Raw genomic sequence first — 26,069 nt, forward strand, 5'->3', positions numbered from 1 at the left:
AGTACAAATCTAAACCTTGATTCTCCCCCCCAGAAATAAAACTGTACTCCTCTTTCAGATTTTTCATTTCTAAACAGAGAGCGTTTGGTTAAGTAAGAGCCTTTCATCTATTACCTTATGTTTGTGTCTCCATGGAAACCTGGATGCTTGCTTTTTCTTTAGTCTTCAGGGCTTTCAGCTAATGGAACTGTCTGCATGTGTGCAAAACGTAAAAAAAAGAACAGCGTAAAACGTAACAATACTGTACATAATCAAATGGGTTTACTCCTCTGAGAAGCTTACTGTTTTACAGACTGTGAAATACCGTTGTACAAAAGTTTCTGTGACATTTAGAGAATTCTGAACTCTTGTGACTGTATATCGGATTTCATTACACATCTATTTTGTTGAAAGGCAGACCGAATGAGCAGTGAATTAATCCCAGAACCCAGCTTCATGGATTCTGGTTCCAAGTCACAGGCTTTATCTTCTCAAGATGTCTTCAGAAAACAATGGGCAAATAACTAGCTTGTCATTTTAGTTGTTTTACAACTAAATAACATGAGAAATGTTTCAATACCAGAGGAGGCCATTCAGCCTGTGTTCTGGCAAAATATTAAACGAATTTAATATTTTTTCCAGCTATTTCTTCACGAGAAGCCTGTTCCAGATACCCACAATGCTCTATGTTTCCTGTTTTCCATCCAAAATAAACTGCCTTTTAATTTCCAGTTTTGATCCCCTGTCCTTGTTTCACTTCTGAGTGTAAAACAGTCCCCTTCGTTGAACTTAGCTACACACTATAATGTTTTATATACTCAAGATAAATCTCCTTTGTTCTAGACTGAAGAGATTAAGCTTCCTTGAACCATCTAAATAAATGGCAGTTACAAATAGAGGAAATCTTTCTTGTTGCTTTTTTTTATTTCTTTCAACCAAACCAAAACTGAACAGAATTTTCTAAATGAGATTCTAGTAGTTCTTTCTTTGAATGTAGCTTGCCTTGGATTTAATTTCCACACTTTTTTCTATATACCCAAACATTGTTTCTTGTTTACTGGTTCACCACATTGTATAAAATTGGACCTAGAACAAAATACGTGAACACCTAGATCCCATTCACCAGAGGGTATTCAGTGAATTTTTGTGGAAAACAACAGACTTCACAGATTTACTATACTTCTCCTCAATTTCCAAGAGTGCTGTGCCCTGACTTTCCAATAAATCTTTGCTCTTTAACAGATAATGATTGCTTTTGTACTGCTAATCTCAGATAGTAGGCAGATCTGCAAGTAAGTGAATGTTTGTTTCAAACTTTGCTCCTTGTTTGTCTTTCTGCAAAGATACGGGGTAACTTATTCTCCACACATAATGCAGCAGAAACGTCTTCATTGTGAAGCAGCATTGTGAACTTTACTCCATACTTTACTTGTATTTCGGATTGTTTATTTTGCGGTGATACCCACTTCGGGTTATTGATTAGATTCTGAAATCAGAATAACTCCTTGAGTTTGGATTCCCACTAAACACCTGACCAGATAAGCATGAAATCTGAATGCTTGAATTTTGACTTGTGTGCGTGGCTATACATGCACAAGAGACTCAGCCCAAATCATTTGACATACTCTGTAATAAATCAGTTCCTTTTCAACTAACATTGAATGGCAGATTCAGGGGAAACTGTTTATCCATGTCTGTTGCTTTTAATTTCATTTGGAAAGTCAGAAGAAGAGCAATCTCAAAGCATGGCTTTCGTTCTTGACTCAGTATTCACGGTTGCTAATGGTTTTTACAGAACTGTTTCTTCTTTCTGTATCGCAGACAGGTGCCCCACCTAAATTGAGTGCATGCTGCCCTCTCGTGGTTCACAGGCGAATAGCATTCGTTACATTCACAAATAGGAAGTTAAAGACATCTCTTTTGTACTGGTTTTTCACGTCATAGGATTCACATCATTACTAGCTATTTTCATTTCAGAACACAGCATTTCACATAAGAACAATTCCTCTGGTCTCAGTGCTCAATTAAGAGGTTGTGGTTTATTAGCCTTTAACAATGTGGTGCTGTTGTTACTACTGTTGTTGCTGTCTCTTTTTATAAGGGATTCGCTACCCTTTATAGAAAAGCAAATACTCAGAAACCAGAAGGAGCTACTAAGATCCAAGCCTTGCGAACAATTTGCAGGTCAATTTGCAATAGATATACTGATCCCAACAGAGCTAAGCAAGGCTGAGCCTGGTCACTGGTACTGGAACTGACCAACCAGAAAAACCAGGTTGCAGGCACCATTAGGTGTGGCTCTTCGATCAGAACTTCCCACCAGTGCCCCAAGTGTAGCAACTCGGAACACAATGATATAGAAGGTGCCATCCTTTGTTTGAAATCTTAAACTCCAACATTGACTTTTTAGCCATTAATATGCCATTGGACTATTGTAAGAGCAGAGGTGTTATCCTGGTCTCCTTGCTGAGTTTCCTCTGGGCTCACAGACTGTATCCATAAACTAGCCCTGAATTCAGAAAGTTAAGCTATCTCTCACATCTCCTCCTGATCGCAGTACTGTGGCTGCTGGTGCCTACTGCTCATCATCCCAGAGTTTACTGCACTCCAGTGGTGGACGAAGAGGTTCCCCTCCTATGCATATAAAGTGCTTTGGGATGTGTCCTATAAATGCAAGGAATTAATAGCTCTTGATCTTTTCCAATACAGGAGGTACAATAAACGGCCTGTAGAAATTCACATGTATAGGCATACTGTTTAAAAATGTGTATATTAGAAGTGCACACTGCACATTCGTATGTTTTAAGTTTCACATCCCCCTTCTTTGATTTCATCCGTATTCACACAGCTGTCAGGAGTGCTCAGACATGCTTTCTCAAAGACTTAAAGCCACAAAAGCATCAGCGACAGCAACAGCCTAAATGAAAGAATCAGTGAGGCTTTAGCATTGATGAAAAACTTCCTTCTTGATTAAAATTCAACCAAAAAAGATGAACTATTTTAAACTTTCATATGGAACTTCATGTCTATCTGGATTTCTTAGGAAAAGAGAAAAAAAAGCATCCTAAAAACTACCTACAACCGAGTTTGATTTGACAGGCTCTGTAGGAATGAGGCCATATGATGACGATTCGTTCTTCAATTGCGTTCCTAAAACTACACCCATTTATTTAACTATTTCTGAAGAGGGAATTTCAAGTACTGCTATTTTGAGAAAATGTTGTATAACAGTACAGAGGGCTCTGTGTAAAGTCTGGAAATTCTTCGAAAATGTGACTTGTGATTAATGTTCAACTACATTTCAGCTGGGCACAAATGAGTCTGCTTTCCCTCAAATCCTAAATTTAGGCAGACTGGAACAGAAGAGCACGTCAACTTACTTAGCTGAAATTTTCACAAAGCCTCTATTTATGATGCAATGTGACACTTCGCCCAACAGATCGCTCTTACCATAAATTGTAAGTGCGTGACTACATTGGTTAGTGTGTGACAGATAGCCACATTGACCCCATGGTGTTTAAAGCCATGTTTAAAATTAAACAAAGCTGACCAGAAGCACAGAATAACTTTTGTCCTACAATAACAAAACAGGAGACATGAAAGACAAAGCAAGCTCTCTGAAGAATGCCCAGTGAATTACCAATACAACAATCAGCAAACTGTATACTCTAGTAAACTAACAATGTTAGCAATGTACTTAATGATTTCTGAGCTTTTTCATGCTCATAGCTGCTAAGCTTCTCCACTTGCTTAAATTTTGTTGTTAAATATACAGCATATCCACTGTCCAAAGAGAATGTGACCACACTGACAGTGAAGTACTGACATTATTGCATATCTACTAAATACAGTATAATGCACATTTTATGTAATTTGACAACCTACAGTTGTCGTACCACAATAATCAGTAACATTACATATTGGTCTTTAAAATAAAATCTGTGGGATATTAACATCACAAATCAAAGAAGAACAACCAGGTTAAATGTATAAACACAGTAAACCTTAAACACTAGTGTAGTGCTGCTAAAAAATGAACTATAAAACGGATGTCTAATTTACCGTTTCTTTTAATTCCACACAATGAAACACTCAGATTTCAGGTTTCTGGTAATGTTTTATTAGAAATACAAGATGTATTTAATACTGTTGCACACAAGGCATTCAGAACATGAGAGAAACAAGGCAGCTTTCACCCTCAGCACGTCTACTCCAGACATTAGTGTTAATTCAGCTCTGTGCATGTCTCGATTAGAGATGGGCTGGAAAACTAAATGGCAACTACAATTATACTGCAGTGACGGAGAAAACATCACACTGACCTACAGACTGGAAAATGTACTTTGAGAAGCAACAGTATTTGACGGGAATATTTTCACTAAATACTGGTCATGCTATCATTAGGTCAGTGCATTCTGTACTTCATATCCCAAACTGGATTTGGTATTGCTAGCAAGTTTAACTTCAATATATCTATGATTGAAGATATGATTCAGAGCTTCCAAAGGCAATCCAACTGTATAATGTAGAAGATCTTCTAGGAAGGAGTTTTGAGCTTATTCAGAAAACTAGGCACAAATTGACTAACTCTACACTGCAATATCAACAGACCCCACAGATACGTCTGAACATCAGATGGCTGAAACTGCAGTGTTAGTAAAAATATTCTTAATGTTCTAAAAGGAAACAAGAATTTAAATACCAGGCAGCTACACACCCAGGGACAAGAATACAGATTGAAATTAGCAACTGTCACATTAATACCAATCTCCAGTAGGAAATAGAGATTTTATTATCTTTTCTGGTAGAACTCTAGTGACTCAAAGCAGCACCTTCGGAGTCTAAGGTTAAAGGCAGCACCCACACTCCTGTATTTAGGATTTCTTCTAAAGAAAAAAAAAGTAATTTCTGAAAAAATTTCACATTTCTACTGGTGATAGTACAAGCTTCTTTGAATATGCATAGTATTGATTTGTTGACCTTGCTTTTCCATCTCTGTGTAGAAGATCTGTAAACTGTATGTTACACTGCAGTACCATAAACACAGCAAGTGGTCACTTAAGCTAAAAGGGTCTGAAATTTTGTGTCATTTAGTTCTTCCTCACAGAGCCAGTTAGGCAGCGCTGGAGACAGCAAGTTTCTTCAAGTGATCCATAAACACCTGCAAGCTGACATCATCAGTGAGGATTGGAGCTCCAGATTCCTGAACAAAAAACAAGTAAAACAGGTTCAGTGAGGATGTCTGCTTACGATAACAGAGCCCACAGTCACTTTGTGATTGCCACTACTTGCTTTTCCTTTTTCTTGCATATCATCTTTCCAGCTACTGTAACACTGTATGAAATAACACCACACAATCTCTAAAGCGTTTCTATCCTAAGCCAATAAATCTTTGGTTTTATGCTTTTCATTCTGAATTTATAACGCCATCACATTACTCAAAAAGCTGACTCAGCATAACAAACTGAGCTGAAAAACTAAATGACCAACATAGAACAAATAAAGTTATGAAAAGTTATATAGTCATCTTAAGAAAATCATTTTTCAACTTAGAAGAATCAGGGATCAGTACAAAGAACCTGTTAGACCCTTTCAATAAAAGAGCTTTAGAAAAATGTAAAAAAACCGCAGTGAGCATTACCTTATTATAAAAAGGAGAATTCTAAAATGACAAATCTTGCACAACAGTCTTCAGCAACAATGAGATTAATCAGATGTTCTCATGACGATTGACTTACAATGCATAGCCATACTGACATTTTGTGCACTGCGAAAACACCCAGTTCCCCTCATGACACTGTACCATTTAAAACGTACGTCTCTCTCATTTCCTTACCTGACCCCACGCGTACATGTTGTTGTGGGTCTGTGAGGGATTGACTTTTGATAACAAGAAACGAGCCTGTGCAAAAACAAAGGCAATGACATGTTTATTACGCTCAAATAGTGGGTTTCTAAAATTAAACTTTAAACCGTGCGACGTTTTTAAGCACATGCCAGTTAAATGTGCAGCAAATGCACTTGAGAGAAACGAAGGTCATTTCCAAACAAATCTCCTCGTATTGTGACAAGGAATAGAAATGAAAAGAAAAAAATAAAGAAGTGCGGGCCCCGGAAAGAACATTCAAGGGCCACGATGACAACTCAAACATGAAGCATGGCGGGGTTGGTTCTCCGTGCCTCACCTGGCTGCCTCCATGCTCTGTGTCGATGTACCTGGGCATCGGGAACCGGCTGTGCAGAATCTCCTGCGCGTCGTCGACCGGTGCTTGCAGCAGGTGCCGGAAGTTTTCGTATTCTGGCATGTCCTGGTAGCCAGCTTTGCGCCACTGAGCTACTGTCTTAATAGTCAATAAACTTCAGACATTAATTTCTCTGCATTTACACACCTATATATTTAACTAACTGCAGCTTCTCAGCTATGGTCTAACTCTTCTTACAAGCTCAAAAACGTTCAAATTGTAAAGGAAATCAAAACACATACTTCTGCAATCAGAAACTCTTATTGTCCCAGTGGCACTGAATCAGCAATTTGAAGGCACCTACTGGTGCGAGTCTGTAGGAAAACTGGCTTATGATAACATATTTATTCACAGGCAGTTAATGTTGCGCCACTGTCTGTAATTTTCTAGCAAAAAACTCTATCCTTCTTTGAGTGGTAGCTCTGCTTTCATCATTTCTTCAAATCGTGTCAGTCTACTTTAGTTAACTGCAGTACTTTGAAGCCTACTCAAAAACAGAGAGATTTCATACTGTACATTAAAGGATTTTAATGCTTTCCCTAAAACAGCACTTTGGAGCATAACATTTGTACATCAGGCCTAATTTAAACAAACTTGATGAGGTATGATTTAAAAAGAAGCACTTTGGGATTTCTGAATTCCCTTAGAGATTTATTGCTTCCAGTGTTGTTCCTGGACATGGACTAATCTAACAGCTGGAAAAGCACGGAAATAATTTGGATAAAACAGGCAGCCCCTACCTCTCCATGGTAAATGAGAATTTGGAAGAAGGTGTCCATGAGAAGAATTCGATCTGGGAGAATGCTGCTACTGTCTAACAAAACAGGCTAAAAAAAATAAAATAATGTATCAGTATTCTCCCCAACATGAGGATCTTCGCTTGCAGCAAAAGGCATAAGCAATCAGTTACTCAGATGCTGAACACACACACACTTTGCAAAGTACCCCATGGCAAAGATGTTTAAATTCCTAGCTACACAAAATACACAAATCAGCATAATTTATTGCTCAAATAGTCTTTGAGCAAATTACTGTAATCCTTTTTTACAGGGATCACCATAGCTCAAGAAGGGCAGGCAAGCACTCACCACTAATAAAAGTGGTGATATTAAGAATTTACAACTAATTACACATTTTTATTTGGCTTGCTGCTTTTGTGCACAACAGCTGGGTATTTTACTGGAACAATTCAGGAAAAGCACTTTGCTCAAGGGTAAACTAGCAGTGTCGCACCTGCGATTTCAACCCACTGCTTATCATTCCTATACAATGGATCAGGTTCCTTAACACTTAAAGCTTCTCACACAGAGTCTAAACAGGAGCAAATATGCACAGAACACTAACTGATGCATCACAAGCTTGCTTCTTTACAATGTAATAAGCCTGCTGCAATTCAATGCATGTTTTGTTGCCCTGTTCTGAATCACAAAATATGGCACTGCACATACCTGGAATTTTGTTTCCTTTTTAAATGTAAATTGGAGGTTTTACATCTTACTGTGTAAATTTTACTTTCACTGTGGTTTGAAATAATAATAATTAATAATAATTGCTTACACTTATATAGCGCTTTTTTGGACACTCCACTCAAAGCAATGGTAATGGGGACTCCCCTCCACCACCACCAGTGTGCAGCCCCACCTGGATGATGCGACGGCAGCCATAGTGCGCCAGAACGCTCCCCACACACCAGCTCTCAGTGGGGAGGAGAGCAGTGTAATGAAGCCAATTGATAGATGGGGATTATTAGGAGGCCATGATTGGTAAGGGCCAATGGGAAATTTGGCCAGGACGCCGGGGTTACACCCCTACTCTATTCGAGAAACACCCTGGGATTTTTAATGACCACAGAGAGTCAGGACCTTGGTTTTACGTCTCATCCGAAGGACGGCGCCTGTTTACTGCACAGTGTCCCCGTCACTATACTGGGGCATTAGGACTCACATGGACTGAAGGGTGAGCGCCCCCTGCTGGCCCCAGTAACACCTCTTCCAGCAGCAACCTTAGTTTTTCCCAGGAGGTCTCCCATCCAGGTACTGGCCAGGCTCACACCTGCTGAGCTTCAGTGGGCTGCCAGCTGTGAGTTGCAGGGTGATATGGCTGCTGGCTATGAGTGAAATGCACTCATCAATGCTGATTCTTTCGAACCCCGACACATAAAATTAGCGTTGCAGTTCCTCTTTAACAGTATAGCTGAGACTCAAATTCCCCTACATCTTAAGTGGATAGTATGATGTTGTCCAAATTGCGCCATCAATGATAAAGCACACTGCAGTCCCCTGAGAAAAGATCTGCTATCAAATTAACAATTGTCCAGTTACCTCTGGTGGCCCGTTGAAAGAGTAAGCATAAAGAATAGGCTGGATCATGATGAGGGACTGGGTCAGGTCTTGCCTCATGAACTGGTGTCTGTAGTACGAGCTCTCATCAGGGCTGTTATTAAAAACTTGCAGGAACGGGGATCTTCTTAAGTGAAACATGAACTACAAAAGAGAAAGTTAAAAAACTGAATCTTTAGAGTAACTACAGAATCGCTTTTCTGCAATGATATCATAAACTGCAGTTAACTATTCTGCATCTGCCACGATATCTAAATGATATGATCCTGCACATCTGAATAAGAAAGTTCTTGCCAGGGCTAAAAAAAGAAACTTGTCTGTCATTTCTTCTTTCTTCTAAACTGAACAGGCAGATAAAGTATATATCCCTCTAGGTGTAGCATAATAAATTCCTTTACAGTACTGTGGAGGTTTTGTCTTGAAAGATAAAAACACTGTTTTATAAAGCAACCCAACATACATTACCTGGGGATAGAGAGAGAAGGTTTCGGAGAACCTAAAAGAATTGGGATCATCTTTGTGGTAATCTCCAAACTTCTGACACTAAAACAAAAAGAAAAGTTTTAGCTGTACCACACAAGCTGTGCAATCAATGTGAGGAGAGTGGAAACGTCAGTAATTTCTGTAGGGAAAAACTTGTTTACAGACCAAGACAGCCGTCATGCCCTTTCAGTCTGCGTGCCTTAGTAAAGACAATTATATTATGTTGCTAGTCATCTGTCGGACTGTATCTCATTAGGCTATATTGCATCTTCATTATGCCACAACACTTTACTTATGTTCACTCTGTAACTTTGTTACGGCTGCCTAATAAATTTAGATACCTCACTGTACGCTGTAATTTTAAGCCGCCTGGAATAAACATCTGCACAATCGATAACAACTCAGTCGCCACTTCCCCCTGTGGTACTAAAGACAGGAAGCGAGAACCGCCGAGCGCGCACTGGGAGCGCTCGGCCGCCGCCCGGGCGCACGTACCAGGCGGATGAGCTGCCGGTCCAGCCAGCGCAGCACGTCGGGGCCCTCCTCGCTCTCGGCGCGGAACACGGCCAGCCTGGCCATGAGGATGGCCGAGGCCTCCTGGTCGAAGGAGGCCGCGATGCTCTGGATCTGGGTCTGCGCGTCCGCCCAGCTGCAGCCGGGACAGGGGCAGGGGGGAAGCAGGTCAGCGGAGAGAGCAGGAACACCCTGCCCCGTTTCGCACGGGGCTCTGGGCGAGCGACGCGCTAGGTGCACACCTTCCCCGAGCCCTCAGCGACTACTTCAGCGTTTACCGACAGGTTCCGCCTCCCAAACCTCCACTGGAATTCATCTCCCAGATTTCCGTCTCACTCCCCTATCCATTCTCGCGTTTTCTTCTGTTCTCCCGGCTTCATATCCCTGCTCTCTCTCTCTTTTCGGTGTGGAAGTGACTTCACTTGTTCCAAACCCTCAGCAGGTTTAGTCTGAGCCTGTTATAATGCTTCATTATTATCACTAGTATAGGTAGGGGCCACATGAGCACAGCGAGGAACTATTCAACCTCTTCCCCGGCGCACAGGCACTGTTGTGTCACAGAACACACATTTCCACATTGGGGAAGATCCTTCCCAGAGTTTACCCACTAGCCCCCACATAATCCTGTTTAATGATGTCCTTGTAACAGTTTTCAACCACATTAGCTTCATACAATTATCCAGGTTTTAAAGGCCCGCTGTATTTTTTTCTCATTGAAAGTCGTGTTTAAATTTGTACTTATAACTTCTCAGCACAATATTCACTCACTGCAAGCCACCACAGAAGGACTTGTTAGTCCTTCAACCTGCTTTCGCTCGTACAAGTATGAACAGCTGGCATCATCTATTTATGACGTATAATGTTGAAGCCCCCTAAGCTATAGGTATAAGTATAACCAAATCAAAATACTTTCTACTGCTAGCCTCAGTAATAAATATCTAATCAGGCTCATAATGAAGTATTAGTCTTAAAATGGAATATGGAGTAAGGATATATGACCCTCACATATATTTCTATACATGTTTTTTTTCTGTTTTAAATCAGCATGATTTTTTATCATGGAGCGCATTTCATGTACACCACCTGCCACCGAAACACAGGCTCCCACAGTCTGAAAATCGTGGGGGGGGTTCTTTTTTGACTTCTTCAAACTGGGAAGCCCAGAAAAATCTGTTCTTTCTAGAAAAAGAATGTTTTTAAGTCTACAATGAGATGACTAATCCTTTGGTATCCTCTCTGGGGAGACAGACTACAAGATCACAAAGCTTCCCTGGAAGGTCGGTGCCTTTTCTTCTGAAGTAAACAGGTGTTCCCATGGAAACGGAGTGAAATCAGCGCAGATCCACAATTAACCTGCTGCAATTACGACTGAGGAAAAGTACACCAGGTGACGTGCATCATGGAGCCGGTGTTATCCAGGTATGTCAAAGAAAACGAGGCAACCGGCCCCTTCCAAAGTCTCGTTAAACACTAAAAAAATCAAAGTCTTGAGTCCTACAGTTTAGAAATGAGATCACTGGTCCCATAAGAAAATACAGTTTTCTTTACCATTTTGGAAATATTACCCAAGTTTGTTTTTTTTTGCCTGAAGCGCTTCTTTGGTTTGCTGAGATTAAACCTGAAATTTGCAAGTTAACATTGTCCACCCTTACAGTCTTGATCTTCCCCAGAGATTGGAGAGGCCCGGTGCCATCTAAAGCTGCCCACAGCCAGCAGAACGAAGACTGTTCTGTTCCAGCGTTTTATAAAGACAGTACATTCATTTATGCCGTACACTCTCAGCATGTGTTTAACAGGCAATCTGGCCTGCTTCAATACAGCAACAGCTGACTTCTATTAACAAGAGCAAGACATTTCTTTGCAAGTAGAGCAGCTGAGCCTAGATGGCAGAGATCTTTGATCTGAAACAAATGCCAGGGAGTAAACAAAGTACCACGTTGAATGCAGTTTTCACATTTTGGAATATCAAGCCACAGGAAAATGATGCACATGGTGATGATGCATATATCTATTAGGAAATTTTGACTTTGTAGTCCTGTTTAATTAATGTTTTCAAATGCCAACCATCTTTCAGACGACTCTTGGTAAGTGTGAGGTTACATACCCATTTGGATAACTCGGAAGGCCATTAAAAAAAAGCACTTGGAAATGTTTGAGATCAAATTAGGTTTTCAAAACAAAGCCTCATATCTTTAAATACCTTTCATATCCAGGTAATTGAACCACCCCAGAATGCATTAGTTTAAGTGTCTGAACAATAATGGTCTCGTACAATAATGCGGACCTACTTTCTGGCAATAGTGGTGACTCTAATGCGTCTCTGGCCACTGGAGTGCTGATACTGGGTCACAAACTGCACCGCACCGCGGCCACCTTGTGGTATCGGGGCATTATGCTGCAAAAGAAACAGAAGAGGATGTTGGGGAAATGCTATAAATAATGCAAAACACAACATTAGCAGTACAACGTAACTGCAAATAGTAATTGCTATTTTTTTATAATGACTGATCGAAAAAAATGGAAGAATCTAGCAAGGGAACCACGAACAGTGAGCACATCCATGTAGTGCTTGAGGAAATGTTAATTCAACAAACACGTTCATCGAGAGCTTGTCCAATTCACAGTGTGTGTGTGAGAGAGACAGGAAAACAAAGCCAGTGCAGTTCACCGAAAGTAGACCGTCTTGCGACTTCATTTCATGTTAACCAGTGATTGATCAGCTCTGTGCCTCCGGTTGACTGTAAAGAGTTCTTATTTGTCACTTACTCAGGAACACAAAACATTTTTCAGATATTCAGTCCCTAGTTTTGTTTTCTGTAACATTAAAGCAGCGATCTGAAAAGTCAGCAATGACAGCCAACAGGTGGTATTGTTGTAAATAAGAAGGCATAATTTGGAACGTTTTTTAAATACACGTTTATCAACAAAAGCAAAGGGACGTTTTCCTTTCCACTTTTAGTACAATACTAAGTCAAGGCTAAAATATACAGTATATCTAAGTAAGGCTCCCTTTATGGGGTGGTAGAAAATACTTGGCATCAAATAAAAAGAGAAAGAAAATCCCTCTTGAATTAGACAAATAATTACTAAAAAAAGAAGGTTTAGAGCTATTCAAGAAAATAATGTTCTGGGCTAAAATTGACTACATTTTCCCCAGTTACCGACATTATACAGTTAATTTAAACAATGGATGTTTCTAGCTAATACTAGGACATTATTTTTTCCAACAGTTTCAGACTACCCGATAGCTGCAGGGTTTTTAATCTTTTCATTTAGCTGCTAATTTAAAATGTTATCTTCCCCATGCCATGTGATTTGTCAGGGCCAGAGGCTAAGGAACATGACACAGAGAAGATCTTGAAAAACTGCTCACAATACCCAACGCAACAAAATTTACTATTTATCATTAAAATAATACAATGAAAAACATGAAAAAGCAGGTCACAAATGTTTAGTCTTAAACATTCCTTCTTTCTTTGGAGAACTCATGTTTTATCTTTTGAAATTAAGGTTTGTTGTCATAGCAGCCTAGACAAATTATTCAACATCAAAAACAAGATTACTCCCTGATTAACCAATACTAAGCAATAACTATACTAATACATGCTGTTTTAGACACTACTGCACACAAAGAAAAACTTCCACAACCGCCATAATGAGGATGAAGGATAATTAGTAAGCAAGCTCAGAAAAAAATGCCACTGATTAGAAATAAAATAAGCTGATTTAATATTGTGCTTCCTGCCAATTAATTTTAAAATCCTCCACTGGAAAATATCAGCATTCCCTACATTTAATTAGCTTCAAAGCAGCTGAAAGAGCTGCTTGCTTTTCAGTAGTTTTTACAACTTAAAATCTGTGATAATGAGAAGGAATACTTTAGAATAAAAACTGTCATTAAATAAGACTATTTTGTAGAACAACCAGGCTACTTAGCATTTATAAGAGCTGTTATTTACTTTTCCACTGGTACCATAAAAGTTTCACTATCTAGTTTAAAATATAGCCTTAATCTGTGTATCAGGAGAAACACATAAGGTTATTATTTGGAAAATCAACAAAAGGTATATTGCTATAACAATAAAAAGCTTGCAATCATATATTGACTTTGCAGATCTATCGGTGAAAGGGTTAATCTTTTTCTTCATCTCTGCTAACCCCTGGCTGAACTTAATCCAGCTGTATGGGGGCTGTTCCACACTATATCCATGGATCTCCACAACTGTCTTCTACATTAACACACCACTACTGAGGAAAGCAGGACCATCTTCAGGATAAACTGATGCTATCACTGAATCCAAATAAGTACAAATTCTTTTTCAAATGACCTAAACACAGGGATATTTTTTTCTGTCTCCTATAGTTAACGATGCCACTGACTGCTCTCCTTTATGCTTTGGCAATGATAACTACCAGCATCGGATCGGTGTGTGGGAACGTGATGTTGCTTCTGGTAGTCGCCTTCAATACGAAACTGCAGACGGAGACGTGGGCTCTGACTCTGAACTTCTGCATATGCGACTTGATCTTGGGGCTTTCTGCAATTCCATTTGGGATTCACAACAGCTTGTCTGGCGTGGAAGGCTACGATACCAAGAGCATACTCTGTCAGTCTAATGCTTTTGTGTATGTGCTACTTCAGCTAGCTTCTGTTCACTCCTTGACTTGGGCTACAATAGACAAGTTCACCGAAATCTGCTTTGCTCTGCAATATGCTCAGCTCTTCACCAAGAAAAGGACTTGGGTAATCCTCTCCTTTCTGTGGATGTACTGCCTCTTAAATGCGTGTTTTCCTTTCATGGGATTTGGGTCATACAGATACAGCGAAAACAAATTCATCTGCATGCCAAGGTTTCAACCATCCAGTAAGAGCTACAGCATAATAATAATAGTAATCGGAGTCATCATTCCCATAATGATAATGTGTTCACTTTACATTTATATCGTGTACATCGCAAGAAACCAAGCTCTGCGGGGAACATTCGTCTGCAACGACCAGCACTGTTACTATGTACCAGCTAACAATTACATCAGGAGCTCCATAGTCATGATATCAACAGCAGGTATGTTTTGTTTTATACACAAAAGGTGAGCAAAAGACTAAAAAGAACCTTTAAGGGCATTTGTTATGATGAGAGAGCTAAATGCTGTTTAAGATGCTCATGCCTATTTTCTAGTTTTCTTATTAGCAAGAGAGGAGAAAAAAAAAGCAGCACACACTTCCTTCATTTTGTTTGGAAAGCACTTTTAAGTAACAAGCCACAATTCTGATCATGCAGGGAGCAGCAATAAGAATCTTGCAGCTTCGTAAAGGGAAATTTTTTTTTTTTGAATACAGGCACAGATCCTAAATCTACAAAATGTCTTCATAACTTAGTGTTATAAAAAAGTTAACAAAAGTCCATGTTTAGTAAATACTAAACAAAGCAGAATCCAAGAAATAAGTCCAGTTCTTTGTTGCACCAGTAAATCAGATCATTTGCGTAATACAGCACATATCACATACAGTACAAAGAGCTATGGTTTTAAAACAGCTCAGGCTCATTTATTATAGATTTCAAGGTTAAACTAATGCCACCCCAATAAACAGCTATAAAAAATTGATCAGAAGTATTCATACGCAGGGGACAATAAGAGCTCTATCCTGCGGTTCTGATTTTTAATTTGTTTTCATTTACACTTCACCAACTGACTTATGTAAACGATACAAACAAGTCGGGACAAGCTGTCTTAAAAACATTGCTAGATTCATACAGATGATAAGGTCTGATTTATAAAAACAAGGATGCACAGTCATTTAAATAAAGCATTTACTGGCATTCTTCAGAAAAATACAGCCCCCCAGCCCTGATTCTAATGTTCCATTTCTCCCTCTCCTGCAGTATGCCTTCTAGTATGCTGGATGCCGTACATCACTGTTAGTTTCTTTGAAACCTTTACCGAATACAGCATTCCACCTGTGGCTGATGCAGTTGCCACCTGGCTGGTAGTGCTAACTTCTGCGTTAAATCCCTGGGTGAACTCTATGACACAAAAGTAAGTGCTTTACTACCAACATGGATGCATGTACCCATTTCATTTCTTTCAACCAGCCATTGCTTGAAAACAGTGCTTTGCTTTAAAGAAAATGTAAAAATACACACAGCCACAGAAAATAAACTAAAAAGAGACTACAGAAACACCTGGATATTTGAGAATCTAGAAAGGTATTTCTTAAAAGGCAGAACGCTTTGAGCTTTAGTTCCACCCCTTCACCATCGGAAACCTGCTCAGTCCTAGTAAAGGTCAGAGTGATTTGAAAGGATAGGGTATGAGGTGGGATTACAGCCCAGACTGAAAGCCAAGGCACCACAGCACACTTGCACACAATTTACAGACTCCAACTAACCTAACCGGCCTAGCAAGAAGGGAAACCAGAGTAGCTTTGGTATTTGTATGCTATTTTAAAGTGTGTAAAGCACTTCCTTCCAGTCAGGCTAATGGCTCTTTCACTTCAAACCGTTTCAGGAAGTACAGAAAAGCACTGCGTGGGAGTTTGAAGAAGCTTAGGCAACGGTTTCGACAGCCCATAAAAAACTCCTTTCCACAATCCCGAAAAATGAACCACAGCTCCGAGCCACAGACATCCATCCCTGGAAGTGTAATGCTCACCTCCATTCAGACATGAAACAAGGACTCTCCACTAGTGGAAACAGGGATCTGACAGCTGCTGCTGCTCTGAGGCCAAAGAAGGCAAGAGTTAACTGAATTAAAGCAGTTTCCAGGGTGGATACCACTGAAGTAATGTACAAGACACCTAGAAACACAGCTGCAGAAATAAACACTCTGTTACACGTCCTTTCTTATTATGGGAGTAAGAAAGCAGGAACCATATGGCATTATTTCTCTCAGCTACATCAGACTACTGAAACGGGTTATGTTTAACAATAGTTAATCGGCTAAATCTTACAACCATCTCAGATAAATGAAGGAGTTACAAGTTGCTGAAGCACAACTTCACCTACAGCATTCAGATTTAATATACTGTCTTTGACAAATTAGTACACAGAGGAATACGAAGTATCTGAAAACACTTTTAAAAAGCATTATAACTTTATCTTGGATGTAAAAAGTCTTACTTTAACATTTACACCAGGAATTCTGCATCTAATGCGTGTTTGTGTTATATTATAAATTTCAGTATGACAGGTGCATACGTTTTTATATAAAGGGTCATTGTTAAAATAAAAAGGTAATGTTTTTCTTGAATGTATGCAAATGTTTGGCTTGATTAATATTTCATGGCAGAGGAATACATACAAATAGGAATACATAGTGAAAGCCAATAGTTCACTATTTTTAAAAGAAACAGATGTATGCAATTCATCTCTTTTACTGTAGTAGTCTTTGTACTGTTGTGTTTAAAACTCAGAAAGTGATGTATTCGGATTACAGAAGCAGTGCAAAACTGTATAAGTGTAAAACTGTTTAGGGCTCTAGCCTTATACTGTACAAGGTTGTTGGCCTCAAATGCAAGTTGCTTTTTAAATTAGATACAAATAAAAAAGTCATCAACCAAACAAACAAATCTCATGAAACTTTCTAAGTTGCCACTCCAGCCCCAATTCGTGTCATAACCCACAGACTAGTCTTAACCCCAATCCAAGTCTTAAATCTGAAAATTGTGGTTACATTTATGTTTAGTGATAATACTCCAGTAAAGAGGTCTCGGTCTCCCTGCAGAAGTGTCTCATACTGCTCATCTACATAAGAAGAGGAACAATTGTATAGAAATGTTTTTTTGCTCTGGTTTTTGAACAAATAAAAGTATGTTACTGTATCCTTACTTTTGATTATTGCTTTAAGTATAAACAACTCATTATACAGAATTGCTTACAAATGAAATTAAATTCCTCTTTCATTGTGATTTTAATTTCGGTTTACAATGCTTCTATAGGTGCAATTTAATTTACCACTGTTCTCGATAAAACATTTACAATGTGTGCCATACACAAACATATTCCTCTATTCCACTTTGCACAAATTAAGTTACTGGAATATTAAGTGTGTTAATCTGACAAACGAAGGCCGCACAGGACATTCGCAATTTACTAATTGGATTGGAAAGAGAGAATGGCAAACAGTACCAGTGTTATTGCATTAAGTGTTTATTAAGAATCATGAACTGATGTCAGTCAAGACATTCTAATGTAAAAACAAAACATGCTGATGAAGGAAACCTGCACAAAACTTTCTAATAACATCGGAGAAAATCTAATATTGTTTTTATATCCTTCATTACCACCAGTCTGGACATGAAACAGGCCACAGATTTCTGCCACGTAACAGTTCTTTCCCAGATAGATTCTGCAATACTGCACTCTAGTGGAGTACCACCGGAGTACCAAACAGGGATACGACTCGCTAGAAGGGTGGCCCTTAAGGTAAAGCCATTTTATTCCCCTTTAGGGCTTTTCAGATTATCACCCCTAATTATCCTTAGGGCATTTCAGATGATCCCAGACACTCCAGTTATCGGGATCAAGGAGTAGTGACATTAAAATCAATCTATATTAAATGAAAGCAAGATTGTTGGAACAGAGGCTTTTCCCATACAATGAGCCCTGAAATCAATCAGATACTTTCTGGACCCGGCACCTCACTTAGGTGTCAAGACATTATCTGGATTTTTGCATTGCATTTTTAAAAAATGTTTGCCCAAGGATCACCACTCTAACTTTTCTCCCAGTTCCACTAACATTTACCACAATGTGGAAACTATTTTATTAACATACCTGGTTGACCACCTCAAAATATACAGCAAGAGTTGAGTTGTGATCAAGACCGCAAATCTTCCACTGGCAGGTGCCACCTGTTCCAATCTCCTTCAGGAATATAAGAAAACAAAGAATCTCACAAGTAACTTTCATTAATTATTCATTCTTATTTCAAGCACACTTTCTCAATTTCTCAGTTTGACTTTTTTAACTTGTAAAATATTCAGAATAAAAGTCTATTATCTTAAGTAAAGTTAACTGATACTTACATTTTCTGAGACACATGGTCCTTTAGCATTGAGTGATACACATGGTCCAATAGCCCCAGATATCTTTATTTCTCTTGATGTCTGTTTAAATAAATACAAGTTTTAAGATCATTTCAAGCACTGCAAATGACCATTTTATACCATACAGACTGAACACTTACTTCCAAACATGTCTTAAAAAATCCCTCTGTGCTACTTCAGGCTAATGTTAATAGTAAACTAATAAGGGGCACTCCAAATTCATTAAAAAGCAAGCACAAAAAAGCCATTTTCTCCAACTTGTCTATTAGAGTCTTGATTAAAAACATTTCTGGACTATAAACATGCAGCCAGCCTCTCTGAATAATCAAAATCCCATATGAATACAACTTAAAGCAGAAAGGCTCTGATTCATCACCTTCAGTAAACTTACTTTTATTTCCAAAGTCCCGCCGAATGCCATTTTAAAAGACCCCTGCACGTCCTTAGTAAACACTCTCTGGAAGGTCTGCTTGAACAAAGACGTGTTGAAGGAATCTGCCATCACCATATAGCCTCTGAGAAGAACAGAGCACAAAGATGGTGAAGAGAGGGCCACCACATTTTCGATATTTATCACCTAAAAACATCTGATAAGAAGACTTCACAGCTGAGTGAAACTGAGCAAAATGGAACTTCAAGCTCAGTATTAAAACATGAAAACGCCTCTTATCGTGATCTGAATGATCCAATTGTCTCATAAAAGCCCTCAAGTGCGGTTTAAAGTAAAGTCAAAATTTCAAGGACATGAGAATTTTCACCCATCAATGCCACAAAACTCCACGAAAGAAACTACTCAACACCAGCTCCCCACACATCACCCCTGGACAGTCCCGACACACACAGCAGTGCTGAGGCGAACTGCCGATCTGACACTGCCTGGCAGTGTGTGCGCACACAGGTAAGACCGTTCTGAGAGGGCCGACTGTAAAAAAGTATTTTTATGGGAAGCAGGCATGATGAGCACTGGAGAGGAGGTCCTCGCAATGCAAATGACTTTCTTGCATTTTCAAAAAAACGATCCTAAAGCGCTACTGATACGGGGGTGGGGGGAGGTACTTCATCAAGCGCCTGGCTGTCAATGCCAGCTGCCCCAACATGCACGAGCCCAGAGTGGGATTAGCCAGACCGGGGTTAACCGCCCGTATTCCCAGGAGAGTACAAACCCTCGGGATCTTTTAAGACCATGTGCTGAGATTCCCATAGTTATGTCTCATCCAAAAGATGCAGCCTTCTAAACCACCCTAAGACACTGGTTAGGAAAATGAGGTCCAGAGGCAGCTTCTTCAAAATATAAAGTGGCAATCCTACTTGTTTCGGTTTACTTCAGTATTGAGTTGAGTTTTCTTTCATAGTAAACATAAACATGGTGCAGAGCAGTGGCTCTGTGGCTCAGGATCTGCGCCTGTGGCTGGAAGGTTGCCGGTTCAAATCCCACAGCTGGCAGAGGAATCCTACTCTCTTGGGCCCCTGAGCAAGGCCCTTAACCCCAACTGCTCCAGGGACGCCGTATGAATGGCTGACCCTGCGCTCTGACCCCAAGCTTCTCTCTCCCTGCCTGTGTGTCTCATTGAGAGCAAGCTGGGATATGCGAAAAGACAAATTCCTAAGACAAGAAATTATATATGGCTAATAAAGTGATCTTATCTTATCTTAAACAGAATGGGACTCTCTAGTGAAGAAATATAAGTATATCTGTGCCCCGGGCCTCACCCTGTATAATTGGTACAGCACTTCATCTCCAGCAGTCCTGTCTGATCCAGAGCGCAGGCATAGATATCAATGATATGGCCGCTGTTTGAGGCTCTTGACGCCAGAGCCTCGTAGTGCTGCAAGACACAAGTGAGAGTTTACAAAGCATTGGAAGCGGACAGCAGAATCCCCCCCAGAGTTCAGATTAACAACCCAGGATCAAATAATTGTGTCCAGCCCACACAGAGCTGGAAAGTAATAGTCAGACCACATCTCTTTATACACAAGAGATAAGAGCAGAAGTGCTGGCGACTTAATCGCATCAAATAAATCACTGACATCCACACCTTGCTCCAAAGTACAAGGAACAGCAAGTCCGCTCATACAAACTGCAGGAGACCCCACCCACACACACTGACTTACTTTAGTCGCCTTTTTCATGAACTTGGCATTGTCCTTCTCAATGTCATGCCAAGACCGGATGGGCGTCTTCAGTTCATCCCCCACGACCATCCCCGGACCCTGAGTGGCCGGCCCTCCGATGAACATCATGATGCGGCCGCCCGTGTTGGGAAAAGTGCACTGCAATCGGATCGGGGAACGGCAAAAGAAAATGGGATGAGAAGAACAAAATATACAACAAGACTTCACGAGTTTCTGTACACCATGCCACAACCGGACACACTACTCTTACCGAAAAGGGCACAAACTCGTCGACCCCTGCGCCAACTCTGGTTACACTGACTCCTTACTCGGTAGGAAGACACCAGATTCCAGAAATGAATGGACGTCAGATCCTATCCTATGGGTTTTACCGGAGACTTCGACAACGATTGCGAGCTGAATCTGCAGACTGCGCTTGTTACCTCCAGCAGGCCGACCGCAATGGAAAGGGCCACTCCCGAAGATCGCAGGGGTCTCTTGCCTTGAGGAACAGGCCAGGGGTCACGCTGCAGCTCTCCCAGGAGGTCTGTTAAATTCATGTCGATTTTCTGCACAGGCTGCAGGAATCTGCAAAAAAAACAACAACACCTAACTAGATAAGCTCAACCATGACAACGTGACGGGACACTCTTTTAAAATCACACACCCATGCAAAACATTCAAATAACCTTGCAGCGTCTGGCCGATCACAGGTGTGATGTGCAATAGTACTCTGTGCTAAAGCACTTCCAGCTGAGTAAGACCGCTGCAGTGACGCTGGACCTGTCGGGCTGGCTGATTACCTGTTGGAAGGAGGGGGCTGCTGGACCTGCACTCCTCGCCCTGCTTGGGCTGCCGCTGGCTTAGTCAGGCCCAGCATCTCCTGGAAAAAGGAGGAGTACGACTGAAAAACCTCTTACAACAAACGAGTGCGAACTGCTGCCTCCCAGATAGACAGTGTCTCATGAGATTATCCCGACTGACCAGATTTTAAATCCCGAAACAAAATGGAACACTTCAAGCCAAAACGTTCCAAATTTTCCAACTCCACCTACACCGGAAATCGCACCTGGATGACTTTACCGAGACCCGAGACACGTTTTGTTCCAAAAGGCGATTGACTAGCTGCAACAGTCCAGAACAGAGACCTGCAGGATCCTCAATGATCAAAATTACTCCAGGTCCTGGGAAGCTCACCGTGTGAACGATGCTGTACGCCAGTGCCGCAGCGTCCCACAGCCCCCTTCAAATGGTGGTACAAATAAAGCAGTCCACCATGATGGAAGAACGATGGTCTTTACCGTTCAAAAGGAGTCAGAAGCAGCATGGAACACTGCAGATCTTCACACACATTGGCCTGTTCACGGGCTGTCCTATGCCACTGTTTAGCACTGAAGTACCTGAAGCTGTTTAGCACTGAGGTCCTTTGTCCCTCTGAAGACATAGCTCTTGGAGATTCCTTCACAGCCCAGCTCGTGGACCTGCACCATTCTCCCAAAGGTGATGAGTCCCACTAGGGCTGTGGGCGGTAAAAGACTGAGCGACATCTGCAAGGATTCCTTCAGAGCCTGCAGATCTTCATCCTCCATGCAGGTGTCAACAACATAGAGGAAGATTAAAGGCATCTGAGGACCTCTCTAGAAAAAATAAAGGGGAATGTTAAACAGATTGTTAAAGCTTGATTTATTCCACGCAATTTTGCTATGCAAATATGACACGTAGACAAAACTTTAAGATCACTTTATTAGCCATATACAATTTCTTGTATTAGGAATTTGTCTTTTCGCATATCCCAACTTGCTCTCCGTGAGACACACAGACGGGGAGAGAAACGCTTGGGGTCAGACATTTATACGGCACCCCTGGAGCAGCTGGGGTTAAGGGCCTTGCTCGGGGGCCCAACAGAGTAGGATTCCTCTGCCGGCTGCGGGATTTGAACCGGCAACTTTCCAGCCACAGGTGCAGATCCTGAGCCACAGAGCCACTGCACTGCCGTTTAAAGAGACTAAAAACACATCCCTTTTAAATTTTACCACAATTTTTAATCAGCACCTTTGTGCTGCTGATGGAATTTTTGATCAAATATAAAAAAATCACATAACAAATATCTGTAAACTGTTGTGTTTTCTTGTATTTTCAACATGCTGGCCAATTTAAAGATGGTAAAAAAAAACAAACTCAAAGGTGAAACCTACTATGAGCGAAAAAAAAAGTGCAGCCTTGCTCACTACTGAGGTGAGGAAATAGAGACATGATGTATATGTGTGCAAGGAAAAGAGAATTCTGAAGATGAAGACAGACCAATAAATTAGGTTCCTGACATGTAATTTGCAATATGGAAAACAATTCACTGGCTCATGCAAATAACTCTTCTCCTCTTCCCCGGTAAACAGCAGCACCATACCTGTACGACATATTCAATCGTAGAAAACTGGTGCAGAAGCTCCGCTGGTTGGTTCATTTCTGAAATCCCTGCATAGGTTGGAGGAAACTGGAAAAGCAGAACAAGACAAGCACTTAAAAATCCAGCCGCGAGAGAAAATTAAAGATCTTCCAATTTTATCATGTCTGTATTGTTTTCACCTGGTTCCTCTGGTAGCAGAAATTACAGGCCCACAGCTTTGCTCTGTAATCCACTTGACTGGTAACGGAAACAGAAATAAAGATGACACACAGCGCAGTAACGCAGGGAAATACGACGACTAAAAATAATCTGATTCATCACACCACACTCTACCCAGTAGCTGGTCCGCCAGTGCAACAAAAAGACAATAAATGAAGGGCCGAGCTGTTTAGTGACCGCAGAGACGCGGTCTGAGCTTTGCTACACGTTGTCACTGAATTCCTTCAGTCTCACACGTCCAGATCGGCTCTCTCATTAATACAGGAGCGCAGGACCTTAATAACACACTCGGGTTCTTTCCTTTGGTTGGTAAAAAATATCGCCGAGGCCTTTTCAATCCCACTTTTTTTTTTTTTAATTCTCCGGCGGCTCATCCCGTTTTCCCATTGAAACTTGACAGCAGCCCACCTGTTAGCACGCCCCAGTAAACCCCCCCCCCCGAGAGCCAAGCCACAGGTTCGCGCCGTGAGACCAACAGCGAGAGTCAAGGGCACAGCGCAGGAGAGCAGGAGCGGGGCCCTACCACAGCGGGTTCAGAACCGCCCGGCACGTCGCCCGGCTGCACAAGACGGGCTCGTATTGAATGGGTGGCAGGTCCGGGCGCTCCTTGAGGGGGGTCAGAAGGGTGGCCACGGGGACCACCATCCTGGTCGCCTCCAGGCGGCTGGAGGGCCACACGTTCCAGCTGAAGCGGACCCCATCCCGGTCCTCGTTCTGCTGGATGAACTCCTGGAACGTCGCCATGGCGGCCTGTTCGCACTAGGGTCTGTAGGGAGAGAGGGGAGAGAGGCGCAGGGGGTCTCACAGAACCGGAGTAAAGCTCTCAGAGAAGAGAACCGGGCAAGAGGGCCACATATACAAAGGACAGACCCCGGGACTTTGTCCCAGCCTAAATATCAAGTCCTCATATAAACATACTGCAGTCCTGCAACCTTCCGGTTCTTATGATATCCAGGTCTTAATTCAGGCGGACCACACACCTGGAACAGCTGGTGAAACACTGATTTTGCCAGGCTGGGTGTTGGATAACTTTTGGGCAACTGTGTAATAAATATAACTGGGTTTATTTTGTTTTTGGCCCAGAGCTATACAGCTTCCATGCTATATAGGTCGTTTCCCAGATATACAAGTTTATCTTCGCATTTTTAACACTTGAAAACGATCGCTTGGATCTTAAGAGAAAATTGTTCACAACCTCTCCTACAGCCTTTTCCTTTGAGCACACAGAAATTGAGCTTTCGCGAGCGCCATCAAGTGGAAGATTTAGGAAACAACAACTATAATAATCCACCTTAAGGTTAAAAGTTTTGATGTGGTGGTCATGTAATACACTTTCATTAGCACCGACACAAAAGTCAAATCCAGTCCTGTTTACTTCGGAAAAACGGCCTTAATTCGGTTGAGCTACAAAACCAGACAGAAACGTCTCAGTGATTCGTACTTGAGAGAATAGGATTTCAAGACTGATCTTGATTGATCAACCAGGCTTCCGTTAAAATAATTTAAAATATACAGTTGAAATAAAGCCCGTTTCCCCCCCCAAAAGCAAAAATTCACAACTTTCACCGCAAAACAAAATTAAGAATACGAACCACGATACTGGAGAAGTCTTTACAACGAAATCAACCGACCGGTTCAGTTTTTACGGCTGTGCCACGATTATTGATCATCTGAAAATAAACAACCACGGTTCTGCAAAAAGTGGGCAAGCAGATCGGCCTGGCTAGTAAAACACACACACAATGTCTCTCGTATGGACTCCAGGCCTGAGATTAACCGGACTGGCACCGCGAATGTCTCATATTGAGCAACTTCGCCAGCTCTGCCTGAACTCTGAACAGACTGCCAACACCGCACTGATTTGCAAACACGCGTGCAATAAAAAAACATTAATATCACGCTCAGAAACCCCATTCCCTGCACACAAACACTTCACCCCAAACATTACAGACACCGCACCACCACTACCTTCCACTCGGAGAAAATAAAAATACCCCATGCGTGGCTGTGAAAATAGCAAAGAAAACATTTTTAACATCGCTGCTCGGGGGGGGGGGATATCGCTCTCGGGACTCCAGGCAAGTCGCTTCAGTTGCAACGCTTTGCCAGCGACGACAATTAGTGCACACTCACATCATCAAGGAGACGAACAACAACAATTTCCCTAACTACCACACCCCCCTCGCACGACCGCCTGGACGAGCTGCGGGCAGCCGGCTGCCCTGAGCCTTTTCTGGGCTTGAGATGTTCCAGCGCCCCGGCGCCAGCGAAGACGTGCAGCCCACAGCACCACCATCCGCGGCGGCGGCGTTGGTTATTTTCTTTTCCCGGGGCACACTGCCTCTGATAGCAGCTCCGCCGTACGCCTCTCCGCTTTGACACGGTCTTTTCTGTAAATATTTGACTTACCTGCCGAGCCGCAAGTCGCCACTCCAGCTCCTCCCGGGGCCAGTGCTGCATCTGACAGCACAGCCCGCTGACGTACCCGACAACATGGCCGCCCTCGCTGCTGCCACGTCAAGGGGGAGCCGCACAGGCTTTTGCAACAAGCCGGTCTGCGTGTGGCTCCCTTCCTCAAGACCCGCCCCCCGCCGCGTCCTAGAGGGCTGTGAATCTCCTTCGCGACTAATTTTAAGGACATCTCTTCAAGAAGGCTTTACCCGAGCGTCAGTACTACATGAACACAGTACAGACTCCTCACCATCATCTAATGTGATGGCCCCTGGGCATTA

At 41.7% G+C, this 26,069-nt stretch overlaps 2 protein-coding genes across 3 annotated transcripts; one reads left to right on the plus strand and one right to left on the minus strand.

Annotated features, from left to right (window-relative positions):
• Window positions 1-4,076: 4,076 nt before the first annotated feature.
• Window positions 4,077-25,889, minus strand: sec23a (Sec23 homolog A, coat complex II component). Of its 2 annotated transcripts, XM_088647604.1 has the most exons (21): window positions 25,747-25,846; window positions 24,930-25,007; window positions 23,861-24,103; window positions 23,298-23,355; window positions 23,119-23,205; window positions 22,115-22,351; window positions 21,518-21,597; window positions 21,158-21,302; window positions 20,715-20,873; window positions 20,313-20,428; window positions 18,994-19,117; window positions 18,582-18,662; window positions 18,331-18,420; window positions 11,845-11,951; window positions 9,539-9,692; window positions 9,026-9,103; window positions 8,543-8,704; window positions 6,962-7,048; window positions 6,165-6,320; window positions 5,816-5,881; window positions 4,077-5,182 (listed from the first exon to the last, which is right to left on the minus strand). In XM_088647604.1, the coding sequence occupies exons 3-21, from the start codon at window positions 24,079-24,081 to the stop codon at window positions 5,093-5,095; spliced, it is 2,298 nt and encodes a 765-aa protein (XP_088503730.1). In that variant the 5' UTR covers window positions 24,082-24,103; window positions 24,930-25,007; window positions 25,747-25,846; the 3' UTR covers window positions 4,077-5,092. The 2 variants fall into 2 exon arrangements, with proteins under 2 accessions (XP_088503730.1, XP_088503729.1); XM_088647603.1 differs by lacking the exon at window positions 24,930-25,007 and having other exon boundaries at window positions 25,747-25,889.
• On the plus strand, window positions 13,779-17,375 carry LOC148653078 (adenosine receptor A3). Its single transcript, XM_088647605.1, has 3 exons — window positions 13,779-14,619; window positions 15,439-15,592; window positions 16,064-17,375. Exons 1-3 carry the CDS (start codon window positions 13,926-13,928, stop codon window positions 16,221-16,223), a joined length of 1,008 nt encoding a protein of 335 aa, XP_088503731.1. The 5' UTR covers window positions 13,779-13,925; the 3' UTR covers window positions 16,224-17,375.
• Window positions 25,890-26,069: the final 180 nt, after the last annotated feature.

The sequence above is a fragment of the Lepisosteus platostomus genome, chromosome 10 (assembly GCF_059453375.1).
Source record: "Lepisosteus platostomus isolate fLepPlt1 chromosome 10, fLepPlt1.hap1, whole genome shotgun sequence".
Classification (NCBI taxonomy): Eukaryota; Metazoa; Chordata; class Actinopteri; order Semionotiformes; family Lepisosteidae; genus Lepisosteus; species Lepisosteus platostomus.

Bases quoted from the DNA above. Each gene is read 5' to 3' on its own strand.
- LOC148653078 (XM_088647605.1), top strand. From the start codon at position 13,926: ATGCCACTGACTGCTCTCCTTTATGCTTTGGCAATGATAACTACCAGC. The intron at 14,620-15,438 runs GTATGTTTTGTT...CCTCTCCTGCAG, and splicing joins AGTCATGATATCAACAGCAG to TATGCCTTCTAGTATGCTGG. The intron at 15,593-16,063 runs GTAAGTGCTTTA...AAACCGTTTCAG, and splicing joins GTGAACTCTATGACACAAAA to GAAGTACAGAAAAGCACTGC.
- sec23a (XM_088647603.1), bottom strand. From the start codon at position 24,081: ATGGCGACGTTCCAGGAGTTCATCCAGCAGAACGAGGACCGGGATGGG. The intron at 23,206-23,297 runs GTGAAAACAATA...CTGCTTTTCCAG, and splicing joins TCTGCTACCAGAGGAACCAG to TTTCCTCCAACCTATGCAGG. The intron at 21,303-21,517 runs GTAATCAGCCAG...TTTTTTTTGCAG, and splicing joins CAGCCCCCTCCTTCCAACAG to ATTCCTGCAGCCTGTGCAGA.